The sequence below is a fragment of the Temnothorax americanus genome, unplaced genomic scaffold (genome assembly GCF_048541705.1).
Source record: "Temnothorax americanus isolate GAGA-0224 unplaced genomic scaffold, ASM4854170v1 Scaffold3, whole genome shotgun sequence".
Classification (NCBI taxonomy): Eukaryota; Metazoa; Arthropoda; class Insecta; order Hymenoptera; family Formicidae; genus Temnothorax; species Temnothorax americanus.
Genome location: NW_027509442.1, coordinates 189797 through 207091, shown reverse-complemented (window position 1 = coordinate 207091; position 17295 = coordinate 189797). Strand labels below are relative to the sequence as shown.

Below are 17295 nucleotides of genomic sequence, written 5' to 3'. Positions count from 1 at the left end.
CCGTGCGTCCACCTACGTTTACGGCCAACCAAGACGTAGCACGCCCCGTTACCGTTATCGGTGCGCGCGCAATGGTTCGATAAACGCGGAACGTCGATGGTCGGGGGTGGAAACGGACGGAGAGTGCCCCGCGAAGGAGAAAGAGAGCGAGAGGTACGGCGGGAGCGAGACGGAGCATGGAAGGGTGCGCTAAGAGCGGCCGAGGGAGAGGGCGAGAGAGCCCGCTGTGAGGGGGTGCATCGCGAAGGTGAGACGGAAAAGGGCGTCGGAGACGGAGACGGAGCAAAAGGGACGGAAGGACGCGAGACGGATCGGAGGATGGAGGCAAGGGTGGTGGACGTGATCGAGTAGGGCGAGAAGGAAGGGTATAGTTCGCGTGTACCGCGGGCACACGATTGTGTGTATCCACCCAAACTTTTCTCCGACATAACTCACCCTCCCGCTCTTCCCCCTTCCCCACCTGCCGGGGAAACCCAAGGGAGGACAGATCGAGACTGGCTGTCTTGAGTAGACCGGCGGAAAAGCTGAGTATACTACGCCACGACCGTTAGATACTTTTCAGGAGGGTCTCACCGACGACCTCGTGAACGTAGGTCGAGATTTTCTCGTCCCATGCCGGGAGAGCACGCGAGAAAATGAATGAAAACGGGAGACGCGCACTCGGCACACGGCGTAAATAAGCACGGACCGCGGGTAAATATTGGAACTCGCTGAAGCTCGTGCACGGAACGAAATGAATATCCCTTCTGTAAAACCGCGCGGGGATAAACAGTAATGGAGCATTCGGTGAGAAGGATGCCGAGACGAGGTCACGCACGGAATGTTTATTCCAATGAATGCTAAAGAAATTTCCAATCGGATTGCATCTGTCTTGATAGGATGTTTACCCGTTTAACAAAATTTTGACAAAATCTTAACAAAATCTTAATAAGAATATATTATAACTGTGCGTTATTTGTATACTATATATACTGGAAAAACAAAAAGAATTTATTTTCTGTTTTTATTTAATCAGAAGGGATGATTTTCTGTAAAAGATTTTGCTAGATAATCAGCGATTGTATAATTGAGTAAAGGATAAATGATCTATCTTAGAGAGATATTTAAATTAATTTTAATCTTCCTCTTCTTTTATAGTAAGACTGTCATGCAAAAAGTACCTTTTAAGAACCATTTAAATTTTTAGATAGACGTTAAAATATGTATATATATATATATATATATATATGCATATTGACAGATTTAAATATATCTTATACAAACCACGAGAGAAGCGCAAGAAAAACTACATTATCAGCCGCATGGAACTCGATAAAATGCAGTAAATTTGTAATGAGCAACGTCGATAATAATACACGCAGACAATAGCTTGTCAGATTTATTTTTCAAGCACATAATGCTATTAATTAAATTTCTTTGAACTTGTGCCACGTATGTATATTTGAATTGAGGATGAGATAATTAAGAAATTAAAAACAAACGAAATTTAATATAAAAATGCTTCGAGGTCGCTTCAGCGGTTTTTGTGTAAAAATATATAAAATCTGTAAAAGCTAATCTATTTATAACGTATCGGAATTCTCGTAACGTACGCGAGGAAGAAACGTCCGCATTACCGATCTATTGTATAAATGTGCAAATCTCTGACTATATTCCGAATTCTCAGATGCATATTTTCTAGTAGGAAATAATCTCGCGAGTCGAACAATTTTTCTCTGTTACACATACAATTTTCGAGGTATTCACTTACGACCTGCAGATCATCCATTTTATGTGCTATTTCAGATCGCTATAAATTTTCTCAAGCCTGACAGTTATAGATAAGTAAAGTGACCGAATAATGCATTTCTCTCTCTCTCTCTCATAGTTAGGGCAATGCAGGTCGAGCCCTCCCTCGGGAGGGAGGGTGGAAATTTCACGTAACCTGCTTTTTCTTGGGAGCTGGAACAAGGTCAGCGTAGCGCAGCTTCGAAGGGCGGATGAATATGGGTTGGGTGGTGACGCGGGCGGGCAGGTGGAAACGCGCACGTGTGCATAGGCCTGAGGACACACCACTCGTGGACACACAACTCGGACGTGTGCGCGACGACAGGCGACTTTACCGCGCAGCTAGGTGTAGCGCGTAATAATATCGCATTGTGTGTCGCGCTCGTGAATATCCGAGACCGTTGAGGAAGGTCGCGTTCGTCCGCCGTTTCCCGTTCGTCGCGTGGATAAGCATAAATCGGAAATTAATTCCTTTCATTCTACAATCGCAAAGATTCAGTACCGAGACGAGTCTAATTTAATTTTTTCCCGTATCTTTGAATGCTAAAATTTGCCACGTATATTTTTGAAACATATTTTATTTTATTAGTATTTCTTTGCGAATTTTTTGTATTTGCGAAATCAATGAGAGAAAATATATTTACATAATTTGTAAATAGTTTTAGTTTATTAATATTAGAATTAGCAAGATCAACATATTTTAGAACAACTAAAGCTGTCAAAATAACGATCTGTAATTTTTTAAAATTTTTCATAGGGCGCATTTTCTGAGATTTTTCATGATTTGTGTTGCAATATGTAAATAATTAAATTGATCAATTTAAATATATTTTCTTCCATTAGATATATATAAAACTTAAATAGTAGAAATATATACTTATATAAATAGTAGAGATAATTGTAATTATAATTTAATAAATTATAATTTCAAAATGCAATTCAATAATAAAATTTCTCAAACGTTAAATGGCAGAAATTAGATTGACGCTTCCTTATAGAAATGTGTATGCTTTCTCAATTTAGTGACGATCAATAGCGAGGATTCATTATAAAGGTCCATTTCTAACCGCTGAAGAACAAGATGGCGTAGTTGGATGCTATAAGTACGTATTAAAAGATGAATCTCCGACCATATGAGGATTGCAAGCTGCGAGCGTGGATATCGATTTGTTCTTAGATTTAAAGTATTTCGGATAGAACAATTATTTTCTCTCGCGTTGAGAATTATAACTATTATTTATCGTGTGTCACACTCTCTACAACATTTCGGTACCTAATTTTGTATTCAGCTGTATTCGTATAAAGAAACGTTTAACGTTTCACCGATAAATGAATTCTTTTCTCATGTCGACATATAATCTGAATAATAAAAAGAAGATTTAAAGATTCATGTATAGGCCTGTGTACTTCATCGAATTTACACATCTTTGGAAACGTAATTCGGTGTGCGTGTATTTAATTAATTTGCAAATACACATAGTTTGAGTACTCGAGTACCACGATGTCCGTCATGGATATTGAAATACGCGGAATGTTTCGTATATTAAATTCCATCAAGAAATCAGCATTGTAAAGTAAACGTCGAGAATTGCGATCTGCATATAAAGCTGCATTAATCTGAAACACAGAGAGAGCACGTGTACGGCACGGGAAGGGATATAAAAACCTATATGAGGGACCTCCTCCTCCCGGAATTGAGAAAATGGATTTCCGCGGGCAGAAGAAACCGCCGAGATCTTTCGGCTTTAAGGGATTTCTCTAGTCACATGACCCGAAATGGATCCTCGGCGATATTCCATTCCTGAATTATGGAACGACGATTTCAGGTTGTATATGCATCCCATTAATGTCGAAGCAGGAGGATTTCAGATATAATATGCGACAATATTGATTCTAACGCACGCGAAACAGCAATTTCGATTAAATAATTTACGTTTGAGCTACCTATTTTTTTCCGTCTCGACTTGATGTCTAAATAAAAGAAGAATTTACGTTTACGACAAATTAATTCCAAACATAACAAAGAAATGAGTATAATAAGTATATCTTACATTTCTACAACAATATATTTTAACAAATAATTAATCAAGAATTGAATCATGTCTCTTTTCAGAGCTGTCGACAAAACACTTTCTCGAGAATCGTTTCAGTTGAGTACTCTACGTATATAGTAGTAAAATCTATATATGATCGGACACGATACAATTGAGCAAAATGTATATATTCAGTTTATATTCTCCGAAAAAAAATATATATACCTTTTCAGTCTACCCCATTATTGCATCATTTTAAATACAAAAAGTTTGTATTGTCACGGTAGGATAAAAAGATTTTATTTATAAAACGTGTGTCAAAATGATAGATTGCTTCAACGCGTCTCAGCATCATCTGGAAGAAGGCTTATTTTGTGAAAAGAATTTGTACATCTTTATATCTTGCTGATGATGTTCACAAGGAATATCAAAATATTCAGTGTGACAGAAATATAACATTCGTTTTTTAGTTATAGATTTCATAAAAATCTTTTAGAATGGTTCTCTTGGTAAACAAAAGTAAAGCCCTGAATAAAAGTCTCAAACGACCTACTTGTATTTACCTTACTACTGCTCGCAATTTTTTATAATTAATCGACCGTGCAGGAGCGATCTCGTTATCTCTCTTCTATCGAGATGTCCGAACGCAGCCATGAAAAAAGGCACGTAACGTGTAAAATCGGCGGCGGGCGTCGCTCCGGAATGGATAATGGAGCGTGACGAACCTCTGATTGCCGCTCTGAGGAGAGAACGCTCGTCATTGGACGCTGATAAAAAAAAAGTAGCAGGTGTCAGCCGACGGCGCGGCAGCCGTTGCAAAAGCGATCTAAAAATATAATGTTCACTCGCGTCGCGTTGGCGTAAAATCGCGGCTCGTTCACGCGGCATGTCCATCGATGTGACCCCGATATGTATAATCGCGATGTTCGTCGACTCTGAAAAAAAAGAGCGCATCGCCTTTTGTTGTCCACGGTAAAGTGGTAATAAGCGGCGCGAGACATTCGAGACGAGAGTATAGATATTACTTTCAAAGACTGAACGTGTAGCGGATACGCGACGTGTAAGAACGTTTTAATATAACGTTTAAATGTGGAATAAAATAAACATAGTATATATATATATATATTATATATAAATTAAGGAAAACGCCGTTAAACGATCAGAATTAGATCTTGGTTGCCTAATAATATATTATTCGCGTGAATTTTACGTGCACTTCTTCGCCTTGGCAAACCACGCGCCGTTACTTTCGGACTTGAAACACAGTCTCAACCAAAGCCAGAGAGAGAGAGAGAGAGAGAGAGAACAGCACAATCACATAATTAAATTAATAATCCATTTAATCACACTAACACACATCTTTTAGGAAATTAGAAATAAACAATATGAGACATATGGTAGAGAAGTATATACTTGTTTATTAAATAATTTAACACGAACACCTTGTTACGGCTTTAATTGTGCCTTTTTTTTGTATGTTTGATTTTTAAATCATTTGAGCCTTTTTCTAGATTATTTTATTTATTAATTTTTTATTTAACATATAGAAAAAAGATTGGGGATAACGAATTATAGTTAAAAATGTTGCTTTAAACAATTCTGCCGATTGAATTAATCGGCATGCCTCAGTGGTCGAATTGGTTGAGACACCCGTACGGAATGAAGAAGATTCAATTTCGAATCTTGGTTGGGGTGTCATTTTTCGTAACATATCCGATATATTCCGTATCCTATCCTATATGTATCCTATATTTCTCATATTGTTTATTTCTAATTTTTTTTAAAATGTGTGTTAATGTGATTAAATTGGTTATTAATTTAATTATTCTGTTCTGGCTTTGGTTGAGACTACGTTTCAAGTCCGAAAATAACGATGATTTGTCAAGGCAAAGAGTTGCACGTAAAATTCACACGAATACTATTATTGGGCAACCAATGTCCAGTCCTGACCGTTTAATGGCGTTTTCCTTAATGTATTATTATATACTGTATCTCACTTATTTATTGTTATATATTTCTCTTTTTATATTATTTTACATTAAAACGCTACTGTATAGAGATTAGAAACCTTATAATATATGAATTAAGGGGTTACACCACTGTAACTGTCCATTTTCTTTGGTATTTTTTTTTTTAAAGGAATGAAATATATGGTCAAAAGAACTATATATTAAAGTATGTAGAAAATTTTTTTATTTGTTAAAAAAATACAAAATGGCGGAGCACGAGTCGCTATAGCACTACTCCGCGGCACGCGGCATAAGTCCAACTATTTTCATTCTATTCACTCCAAATTTTGACCATATCTTTAAAATAACATTCCGAAGAGAAATACATACGGGATTTTTGATAAGTTGATTCTAACATTATTTATTAACAAATGATTGCCTCTTTTTTTGGTCAAGAATTGAACTGTTTACTTCAAATGCTCGCCAATCACACAAAAATTAATATTTTTAAAATCCCCTATGTATTTCTCTAGCTATACTCATGTAGATTAAGAAAACAAAATTTTTTTTTCCAGATTCAAATTTGCGTCAGTTATACTGCGTGCCGCAGAGCGCGTCAAATTAAACATGCTTCGCGAGAATGGCTGCAGCGTCGCCATTTTGTACTATTAAAAAATAATTTTTTTTTTGAACACTTAAAAACATGATTAATAACATCCTTGAATATTATTATCCTCTTACTTTTCCTTCCAGCCAAAAAAATCGCAAAAAAACGCTTTATTTTAGATTTATATACATTGCAGTGATGTAAAATTGATATAATAAATTGAACTTCGGATTTTCAATCATTCTGTTTCTATAAAATAAATCTTTCTTTTATTATTCAAAATTGCAATTATAGTTTTTTAATTTTTCGAGAATATTGAAAATTATGTGTATGGCTTCTATAAAATTTATTATCTCAAATAATTTTTTATTTTCTAATAGCATAAGAAAAGACAGGCTCTTCTCGCAAAGTAGCAACAAGAGATCTTTGTAGGTATGAATAATGAACAAAGTACTATGTTTGCATAGTGTCACGGTAGTGAGAAGTATAAGTGGGTGGTGAGACACTCAGAGCGTGAAGTGTTTCCTTTTGGATTATCAGTTCTAAGAGAGTCTACTGAGCTGTGAAAGATAATGGAAATTCCGCCTGTTTTAGATATTCGTCTGTGAAGCGTTTTTTGTCTTTGATACTAAATTGTCGCGCGACACATGCAATTTTCTCAGCAATCTTGCAAAGTATTCTTAGAAAAGTTCTCCTCATTAAAATAGAAAAAAAAAACATTATAAAAAGACAAGAGGTATTAAAATAAAATACTCTTTTTTCCTGACTATCTCTCTATAGAAAGAATAAATAATATTTTAATGTTAATATATTATTGAGGGTAAATAATGTGTAAATTATATATAACAATACTACATATAGCAAGAGTACAATAATCGATATTATTTTAATTTAGTATCTATTTATTGTACGTTGGATAAAAAAAAATATATCGTAAAAAGGTGCTTTCATGGACGTTTAAAGTTGACAAAGCTGCAGCGTTACATCTTTGACAAGTGATGACGTGGATAGAGGCTACAGACAGCACACGAAGGACATCATCCCCTTTAGAAGGGCTGCAGACAGACAAACCCTCCAGGCTCCCTTTTCCCCACCTACTGCCGTACCCATTGCCATAGCAACCCCTTGCATTCAGCGCAGCTAGGTTAACCAACCGATCTGTCCCTCGTGCCGTCTCCCTTCTCGTCGATGGAATATCTTTGTTGAACAGAGCTTGCAGAGCGCGCTTTTCCACTCTCTTTTCCTCGCATTTTAATCCAGGCCGTAGCGCGAGCCTTAAGATTCAATAAATTTCAGTAAATTGGTGTGAAAGTTCCATCAGACGTTCCGCAACGAGACCAAAATACTTTTTCTTTAGTATTTCTAAAAAATCTTCCATAATCGGTTTACAAATGGTTGTTGATCGGAATATTTAAATTTCTCGGAATTTTCAAGCAGAAATTACAGAAGATTATGTTTAACGTTCAGTGAAAGTATATCTCGGAGAGATTTCAATAATCTTACGGACACGCATATCACTCGAGTTAACGATTCAAACAAATTCGTAGCAAATATAAGCAGATTTAATGAGCTCTCAAAACCTTGGGGGAATAATTTTATTCAGCAATGTTGATCGATATCTTTCAAAGATATATTGCGTACAATAAAAGATTTTAATATATATACTTACTTGGCGTTAAAGATTATGCTTTGCTGTGTGGAGACAACGAAAAATGATTGTTTCCGGAAATGTTTCACTATCCGTTCTTGTAAATGGCTCAGAGGAGTCAGAGGACCTTAAAATATCCGCACAATTGAGCTATTTTCTGGACAAGAAAGAAAGCACAATTTTTCTATGAAAGGACAACTTCCCCGCACAATATGGAATAAAGTGTATTAGCTCATTGCAGTAGCCGCGGTCCGTGAACTCGTCATCAGACAGTTCAACGGGCCGAATGATCACCTCGGTCGTTCCCGAAATCATTCGTACTTTATTCGTTGTCTCGACTGTGTCGAATTCGACGCATCACGAAGGAGAATTCGCTCGTGACCCCGCGGCGGTTTGACCGTTTAGATTCACGACATCTCGCGTCCATTTATCAGTGATACGTCATAGCCGAGGTCGTATGGTGGTCCCGGTGATTCTACTTGGAGAAACTTGGATAAAAACCCGATTGAAAATCCGACAAGTCATATAAGTCTTTCGTCTTGTGCCAGGGAAAGGGACGTCATTTTCCTGAAGAAAATGAAAATACTCGCGGTACTCGGGACGTTCGCGGTTTTAATCGCCGGTCAGGATACGAAAATCGTGGTGTTCCCGCCCACTTCCGGAAATGGCTCGTCTTTGGAGACGGAAAGTAAAATCGAGCCTGTGCTTCAATCGGATATGACGCGATCAATCTTTGCGACCCTCGCACCGCCGTCGCCGCCGCCGCCGCCGCCACCGCAACCGCAGCCGCAGCCACAGCCGGCGATGCCCTGGGATTACTTTTTCCCCGGTAAAGATTTTTCTATTTTAGTTACTCCAAGAGAAAGAGACGGCGTCGTTTGATCACTTAATCCTTTGTGCGAGGCTATAATCAAGCTCAACGCGTCGCGCTTCGGTCGTCGCATTAACATCTCAAAGCCGAGAAATCATTTTGAAATTGGAATGTGTCACTCGTACTGTTTTAAAGGAGAAAAAAATAATGCGCATTTAAACACAAGATTTGTTTGTAATTTCTTGGAAAATTGGGCCTACTTAAAAAAGGCAAATGCTGTACGATTGCGTAATTTTTATATATTTATTGATATGAGTAATGGGTTATATATAAAGTAATTATAAAAATTCAATAATAAAAAAAAACAAGTATTTGAGATAACGTTGCAATAATATAATAATGTAATATAAATATGTGGGTTTAAGTTGCTTTAGTCACACTTGCAGTGGTTCATCTACACGATGCATATTGTTAATACTTTTCAAAAAAATGTTTTAGTGCCTCAACGAGCGTTTCTGCATCATAGAAGCGAAAATATACCATATGGATACGAGTATGGCAATCCTGCATATCCAGTAACGCACTCGATAGGGCACTCCATCGGTCCAACATCGAAACAGCTTGTAATAGTCAGTTTCATCGGTCTCTTGCTGCTTTTGGCGATTATACAGAATACGCTTAGCGCTGTTAAACGGAAAGATACGATAATAGATCTATTATCATCCAGGCAAAAGCGGGACGTTTACGCTACGCATGATTTTCATTCCGTGGTACGTTATTTGTGATGTCGTTAAGTTAAAGGGAATCCTTTTAATAATAAATTTCTAATTAAAACTGCATTATATTTAAACTTGTACGAAATTAATAAATTATATATATATATAGAAGTTTCTTTTTTCGAAGTTTGTGAATTTAAATTTCTCTGGTTTTGATATTTTTAAAAATTCAGATCATTGTGTGTGGAATTTATTAATCGCATGTTTAGAAGAAAGTTTTCTCAATTTAAAAATAAATTTGGAAAGTTATAAGTTAAATTTCAAGTTTTTTGTCATTCATCTCAGCCGCGAATATAGCCGGGCAAGTTTGCTGGACACTTTGGAAGCTTACTTACCGTGATGAAACATTTCGTTTCTGTTGGCTGAACAAAATTGCTAGAATAAATCATGAATACCAGACTTCGCAGCAAAAATGTTTGTGTGCCAGTAGTAGATTAAGACTTTCAACGAACTTTTAGACCCCGGAGGAAGAAGAGATACTTAACAGCGATGCCAGAGTACGATGCATACAGAGGACGATCTGTCTTGAAAATCGCAAGCTCTTTAAAGATTTGGGCGCACCTGGTGAAATGCTGGCAAAATACTTGACGTAGGTTTTACTGTTATTATTTTTAACAATGCATTTTGTATCGAAATTACGCTGGAAGTTTAATATAAAGATAAAAAAATTACTGAAGAAAGAAAAGAAATGCCGGATAAATTTTTCGCAGTCACAGAATTGCATTCAATGATAAAAACAAAATTGTAATAAAATTTACATATCTGTTCATACAATAACGATAGTTTCGATTGAGTTTAAATTCAACTAAATATGAATTTAATTCGCGTTAATAATTAGCACTATGATTTTTCACAGAAAAGACATAGAGAAATCGTTCAAGTTATCCTCGGGTTGGGATCGACTCGTGAGAGATGCAGGTGCAGCGGGGATTCGAGGCGAGAACTGTGATGTACTTTATAGAGATTGCGAGATTCCCGTAACGAAGAAGATACACAAAAGAAACGTCCTAACAAACATAAAAGGTCACGATAATTTTAATTCAACTCGTTAATATTTCAGAAGTTATGAAACGCTTTATTTATACTTTTGCCTCGTGACAAACGTGAATCAAATTATGTGTACCTATCTGCTATTTTAAATAGATCGAGAAATTATTAATATCTCAAAATTAGTATTTGTTTCCAGAAAACAGGAACATAACATTGACATTAATTAACTGATGTATACACGTAACGATATACTCTTTCCGATATATTGTGTTGCCGTATTAATCAAAATTATAAATAAATGGACTGGGTAAATAAAATAGCCGGTGATATTAATGACTTTTTAATTTTAATTACAATATGCTGCGTTGCATTGTTCTTTATCTGCTACAAACATCGACATCTAGCTTGAACTATTTTAGATAGCGTCGCTATGGGACACACTTCATTTGCACACACATATACACACACACACACACACACTCTTTCTCATCATCGGAATTATAAGAAAATATCAAATATCGCGAACAAAATGGAGACATCGATCGCGTCTTCGGCATTTTGTATGTTGGCCTGTTTTCTTGTCCTCCTTCTTCCATAAGTATTTGCCCCTTTCCTGTCAGCTAATTATACAATAACGCTCCCAATATTATCATTAACATTAAGGCATAATATGCTTATAAGTTTTGTATCTCAATTTATGTGTCACATGGTACGCTAATGTGTCATAACACGCTGAACGCGTAAACTTACACTTAAATAGATGTGAGATCGCTCGTTTTGATAGTTCAAAACTGCGCCCCAAAATTCTACTTCAAATCGAGGATTTATTAAGAACAGTTTTCCGAAACGTGAGATAACATGCTATACATGGGTGAAGCTATCGTTCCAAAAATCAAGATAGAAAAGACTCTTACTAGAAGATATCCAGAGAAGATTCTTGCGACCTTTTAAAAATGGATTAGTCAATAAATTAAATTATTTAAATAGAATGCTTTAGATGGTTATATATAAGCATCAAAATTGCATTAATTTAGAAAGACCAAAACCTATGGCCTGAAAGTCTTGACGATAATCTGACTAAAATCAATAGTCGTATGAACATGACGATGATAGCCGAGTCGATTAGAATTCTTAAAATTCTTAATTGCTCACGAATTCTTTTGTGAAACTTTGAATGTCTCCTCATCAGACATCGATCTGAATCCCTCATTACGGTCTTATTGTCTCACGCTCGGAATCCATCCGAATCAGTAATTTACTTGTTAGCTTACTTACAATCATTTCTATATTTTATTTAGAAATTGATTGAGTGGAATTTTGGAATGCAACGGAGCTATCTTGTAACGGAGTAAATTTTAACGCATGCGTTACAACTTTCCAAAGAGAAGAGGTAAAAAAAAAAACGTGCAACGCAAGTACACGCGTTCGCCGGGAAAAATTTGCCTGAAAAAATTTTTGATTTAATATATATTTTATTAAATGTCATCAAAAGGATAATGAAAACAATCTGCAAAATTTTCTATTCTTGTTTAAAACGCATGCGTTATAATTAATATAACCGTGTCTTATCGTGTCTCATAAACGCGTCTTAAAATCACCGACATCACATTAAGCAAATGATGCGCTTAGCCGATTAATTTTTACATACCTCTTTTGTATACCTAATCATTAATGCGCAGTCTGTAAATCGATTCGGTGCGACTCAATATTTCTCGATTATGTATTTTATAAAAACCGTTTTTCTCGTTTAAGAACAGGCATTCCTGGTTAAAGAGAAAACCTGATTTAAGAGGAAATATCTTTGACTGTATAATCATGGACTGTCAGTTTTACCTCCACTTTTCCTATCTTCACAATATATTCTCGTTTAAGAGAAGGATTTCCCGGTTAAAAGGGACAATAAGAATAAAAAGAAATTATTTGTACGAGGAAGTACCCTTCTGAAGATACTCCCGGCTATAGAAACGAAAGTTGCCAATCGACTGGCTCTCACCAAAAGTCGATTTGGCATGTGCTGGTGAGTAAATCATTTGAGCTAGCAACAGTAACAGCACACGAACAGACATACACGTCGCACATATTGCTATATCCCTACATATTTCCATCGAAATGCGTCTCATTCGAAAAAAATGCGTGGAAATCATTTAAATTATATTGTCGTAATAATCTTTATCATATAAACATGTGTTGTTCTATGATCATGCAATAGAAAGTTTTCAAATAAATTGCGAACGCTTGCATGATATGATCAGCATTTTATGTGTTTGTGTGTGTAATTTAAAATACACATATCTTTCTTTCCATTGCTCTGTCAAGCAGTGCGACTGATACTACAGCAATAAAAACGGAATTTTTGTAATTTAAAATTTTGCTCGAAATAACGAGTCGAATGTCACGAGTAAAGGAAAAAGCGGAACGCAAAAGAAGCATAGTGGGAGGTAACCAATCAGAATGTTTCTTTAAAAGCGTATCTGTTCTGATTTTAAATGACCGGGTTTTCCATGCACCAGAAAAGACAGAAATACGTAAATATCAAAAGAAACTAAAGTTGTGAAACTAAAGCTAACTAACAATAAAGGGAAATTTTACTTAAATAGAAAAAGGTACGAGACTCTATGATATAAAACACAGATAATAATATAATAGAAAGACCGATTACTCGCCAATTGGACCTTAGCTAGCTTTAGTTTGATTTTGCATTAATTTTATAAGTCATTTAGTATAAAATTGAATTGCTACCTATATTAAATTTCGCATTTTCGTTTATCATTTTACGTATTCTACTTCAATTTCTCATTTTATTTTTATTTAAAATTTTTACATTTTTTTTTTTTTATATTTATAGTATAGGACCGCTGCCTTAAAAACACAAGATTAAAAGAACGTATGGTTAGATACTGCATTTACGTGGGTAATCCGAAGCAGTCTTGTGGTAACCGACGATGAATTCCGTCCCTTTTCGCTCTTTCGTGCAAAGCCAGGTTTAGCCGCAATAATTAACACATTGTCTGTCATCTGTGATCGGCATTATTGAAATTTTTTAAAATGTTTGTTTGAAAAATAATGCCGTTTAATATAAAATTTTGAAATAAATAGCTAGATGTTAAGTATAAAAACAATGTAAAGTAAGAGGGGCGCAATTTAAGACATTACTTATATATTAGTCTTATTTAATCGTATTACATAATATTTTATCATAATAATAATGAAAATTCTACTGTGATGTACACAAGCCACAGTATAATTTTGATAAAACATATAAAATTTTCTAGGCAGACAACGTGTTAATTTACGCTCAACGAATATCGGGTCATTCACAATACAAATATACCTGAAATTAACACCTGCTTCCTTTCAACCATTACGTACTAATGTTCTGAAAAAATTTGTCAAAAAAATAATATAATCAACATTTATATATATAGTGTAACAACTGCTGTAATAATTTGTCATCCAAGAATGATTTTTTTATTCATTAACTATTATAAATAATCCAACATTTGATCTGCGATACTGCTGATTAATAATTAATTAATCTGCACTGGTTGAGAAATAAGTAGTTAAAATACAGAAGAGGAGAAAACTACTATACTATTACTGTTTCATATTTAACCAAAAAATTGATTCGCGATATCGTTATACATGTTAAATTATCCAGAAATAATTTCGATTTTCCTCATGTAAATGTAAACAGCTTGTAGCAACATTTGTAGCTCCGCGTAAAAAAATTATATTAAATGAACTAAAACTGTTCAAAAATAGATAGATTTATTTTTTAATATAAGAGATTAGTTTTTATCCTGCTAAAAATGTTAGTTTTTCAGTAGCTTTTAATTGTGAAAAACTTTCTCTTGCAAAAAGCTTTAAACACCAAATAATTTTTTGTCAAAGAATTTAGATGAAAAATAAATCTTTGAATTCCCATTTGTTTAATTTATATATTGTGTCTCGTCGTGTGTGTGTTCAACTTTCGAAAACTTGGAAATTTTTATAGTTTGGTCCTTTTGTATACTCCGTCTTTTCATCATGCACTTTCTCTCTGTGCTCGTAAACGTCACTTTCGCCGTACTGTGTTGGGAGTCCATGTTTACATTGACAAAAAAATGCTCTCGTTAGTGCCTATCGATATTCGCGCGTGGTAATTTAAATTCCAGCCGAAAGCCATGCGTTATCATTGTCGCGTCGATATTGATGGATCTTAGACTATGATTGTGGGGTGTTGATAAGAGAATGTCTGTCTTTTCACCGAGAAGTCCGAGAGTCGAATTGGGCACATATATACTTTGGCTAAAGTTATACGTCACGAGTAGAACCGAGAGTAGAACTTAGCCCGTCCTACTTGTGAGCTTTTTCTCGAATAGAAAAAAGCAATTTACCGTTGGAAAATCATTAAGCGACGCTCCTCAAACTTTACTTCGAATAACGAGGAACGATTGTTTGTATACGATTGTCCATGGGCACTACCCTGATAATTATGACTTTGACAACTTTGGAGCTACTGTGATTAATGTGATTACTGTGCGACTTTTTGACGACTTTGGAGCTACTGTCTACTGCGCATTTTCAGGAAAATGCCTGTATATAGGTCAGAAAGGCTCATATTGTTCACAAAAATAGACACACATACCATCAATATAAATGTCAATTAAGTGTTTGAGTTTGGCTTCCGGATTGGTATACTGCGTGAATTTTTCATCTTATTCCGACGTTTCATAAATATTTCAGTTTAATTCGTCGTTACTATCGTATTATAAAGAGATATCGCTGTTCTTCTGTAAGAAACGCATGGTTCAAGTCATACACGCTTGTTGCATTTTATATAATTTAGCACATGTAGACGACTTGGAGTTTTTAGAGCCTTCAATTGATGATGAATATCCTGATCCAAAAGCAGCGATTATAAATACTGAAAATACATTGGTCACAAACGCTATCGCTTTCGGGAAAATTTCCTTTTCCCCTCTTTTTTCTTCAAAATAGACGAAACCGCGAGTTGCAACGCTCGTCACGCTAAAAATGGACAATCGTTGCGCGGTAGTCATGTCATGGATCAACCGTTTTAACATTTTGCGGTGTTTTATCAATTGGGCTCATATCGCGTAGCCTTTATTCCGCGTTACTGAATTAATCTTTCGAGTTCATAATGATGCCCTAAGTACATTTCATGCGCTCCTTTTTATTCCACGGGAAAATTGACAAACCCGCCTGTCTGATGAAGCTCTCGCGTCGAAATGTTTTACGATGCGCCTAATACTGAGAACGACGACGGGCCGAGCGTCGGCAAGGCGGATGCTGAATGGAGCCGTGGTTCTTGGCCAACTCGCTGAATTGCAGATGCATGTCGTCGTTTGATGAAGGACAGATCGAAAATCGGCACACCCGGCACGTATACCAGAGCGGTAAAGCGCGGATGTGTGTGCTTCAGCCCCTGAATGTACCTCGCGCTACCAGAAGAACACTGGCGAATACTAAAGTGGGTGTAAAGAACTTCGACCCTGATGCCGCCATTGCCGCCCATCGCATGTCAGACCCAACCACAGACTTCCAATCGATTGTAATCCGATACCGAAGCTCTCGCAACGACTTTGAATGTCGTGTTGCGGTTACTATATATATATGATTGACACATACATATATGTATACCGTGCGAAGTCCATGTATCTTTCTTTCTATTTTAAATTTCTCGATAAAAAAAAAAGACATTGTTCCATATTCCTGTAGCGTAGTGTAGTGACGTTGCGACTGTCGCGAGAGAAATATCTTTCAAACATTGACGATCGACCATATTAATTTTTTTCTTTCTGTTTTAAATGATATAACTCTTTCCGACTAATTAAAAACTGAATTTTTATCAGCTATTTTAAATTTTAGAAAAATTTACTAATTTCTTCCCATTTGCAAAATACATGCACAAAAATTCAGAGATAAGTTCCTTTAAATATTAACTGTCTTATAAAATAAAATATCTTTTCGAGGACTCATATTTATAAAATAAATGACAAAAAATCGTAAATGGCAAAAATAGTTTTGATATCTTTGTTAAAAATTAAAATTTCATATAAAATAAATAATTAATTTGACCTATTTTGCTATATTTGCGCGTATCATTTAGTGAATTGTCGTAAAAGAGGATTGAATTATATGTTTCGATAATTAAACTTTTATTTAGAGAGTAAGTGATTAGAAATAGTATCTGCGTATATACAGGCGGGTGAACTCAATGCCAAAACTGATATAGCTTTAGCACATGAAAGTAAGTAAAAACTGTCTAATTGTTTTGAGCATTTTGAAAAATGTTTTGAGTTTTGCGGATGACAGCATTAAATGTCAGTTGCCATAGTTGTTCTGAATTTTTTAGCATCTTTTGTAAAGCTTTAAACACAGAACTGCTGTATCAGTTTTAGCACTGAGTTCAGAGACACTCTGTATATATGTATAATTTTTAAAATAGTGTTATATCTTTATATTTTTATATCTTTATATTATATACCAAATTTTACATATTATATTTATATATAATTATTTATGTATTGATTTTTTATACAATTTTTTATACATAATTTTTTATACATAATTTCTTCCTTACATGTTTTTATTTACCATCAATTGTAATTGTGTGTGTAATCGTGATCGTCCATCACTGTATTAAAATCCTTCATTCATACTTAGCTAGTCTACCTATCTCTATTTCTATTAATAAATAAATTGATTTAT

General features: G+C 35.4%; 1 protein-coding gene and 1 long non-coding RNA gene across 3 annotated transcripts; one reads left to right on the top strand and one right to left on the bottom strand.

Annotated features, from left to right (window-relative positions):
• The first annotated feature begins 133 nt into the window (after nt 1-133).
• Nucleotides 134-11091, top strand: LOC143900510 (uncharacterized). Of its 2 annotated transcripts, XM_077411941.1 has the most exons (8): nt 134-693; nt 1868-2113; nt 2791-2870; nt 3396-3593; nt 8553-8833; nt 9314-9585; nt 10050-10180; nt 10448-11091. In XM_077411941.1, the coding sequence occupies exons 4-8, from the start codon at nt 3544-3546 to the stop codon at nt 10641-10643; spliced, it is 930 nt and encodes a 309-aa protein (XP_077268067.1). In that variant the 5' UTR covers nt 134-693; nt 1868-2113; nt 2791-2870; nt 3396-3543; the 3' UTR covers nt 10644-11091. The 2 variants fall into 2 exon arrangements, with proteins under 2 accessions (XP_077268067.1, XP_077268069.1); XM_077411943.1 differs by lacking the exons at nt 134-693; nt 1868-2113 and having other exon boundaries at nt 2546-2870.
• Nucleotides 6192-8154, bottom strand: LOC143900512 (uncharacterized). The gene is made up of 2 exons (XR_013257805.1): nt 8026-8154; nt 6192-7630 (listed from the first exon to the last, which is right to left on the bottom strand). It is a non-coding gene; the product is annotated as an uncharacterized LOC143900512 (long non-coding RNA).
• Nucleotides 11092-17295: the final 6204 nt, after the last annotated feature.

Coding starts and splice junctions, on each gene's coding strand:
- LOC143900510 (XM_077411941.1), top strand. CDS start 3,544: ATGGATCCTCGGCGATATTCCATTCCTGAATTATGGAACGACGATTTC. Junction 8,834..9,313: donor CTGGGATTACTTTTTCCCCG/GTAAAGATTTTT, acceptor AAAATGTTTTAG/TGCCTCAACGAGCGTTTCTG. Junction 10,181..10,447: donor ATGCTGGCAAAATACTTGAC/GTAGGTTTTACT, acceptor GATTTTTCACAG/AAAAGACATAGAGAAATCGT.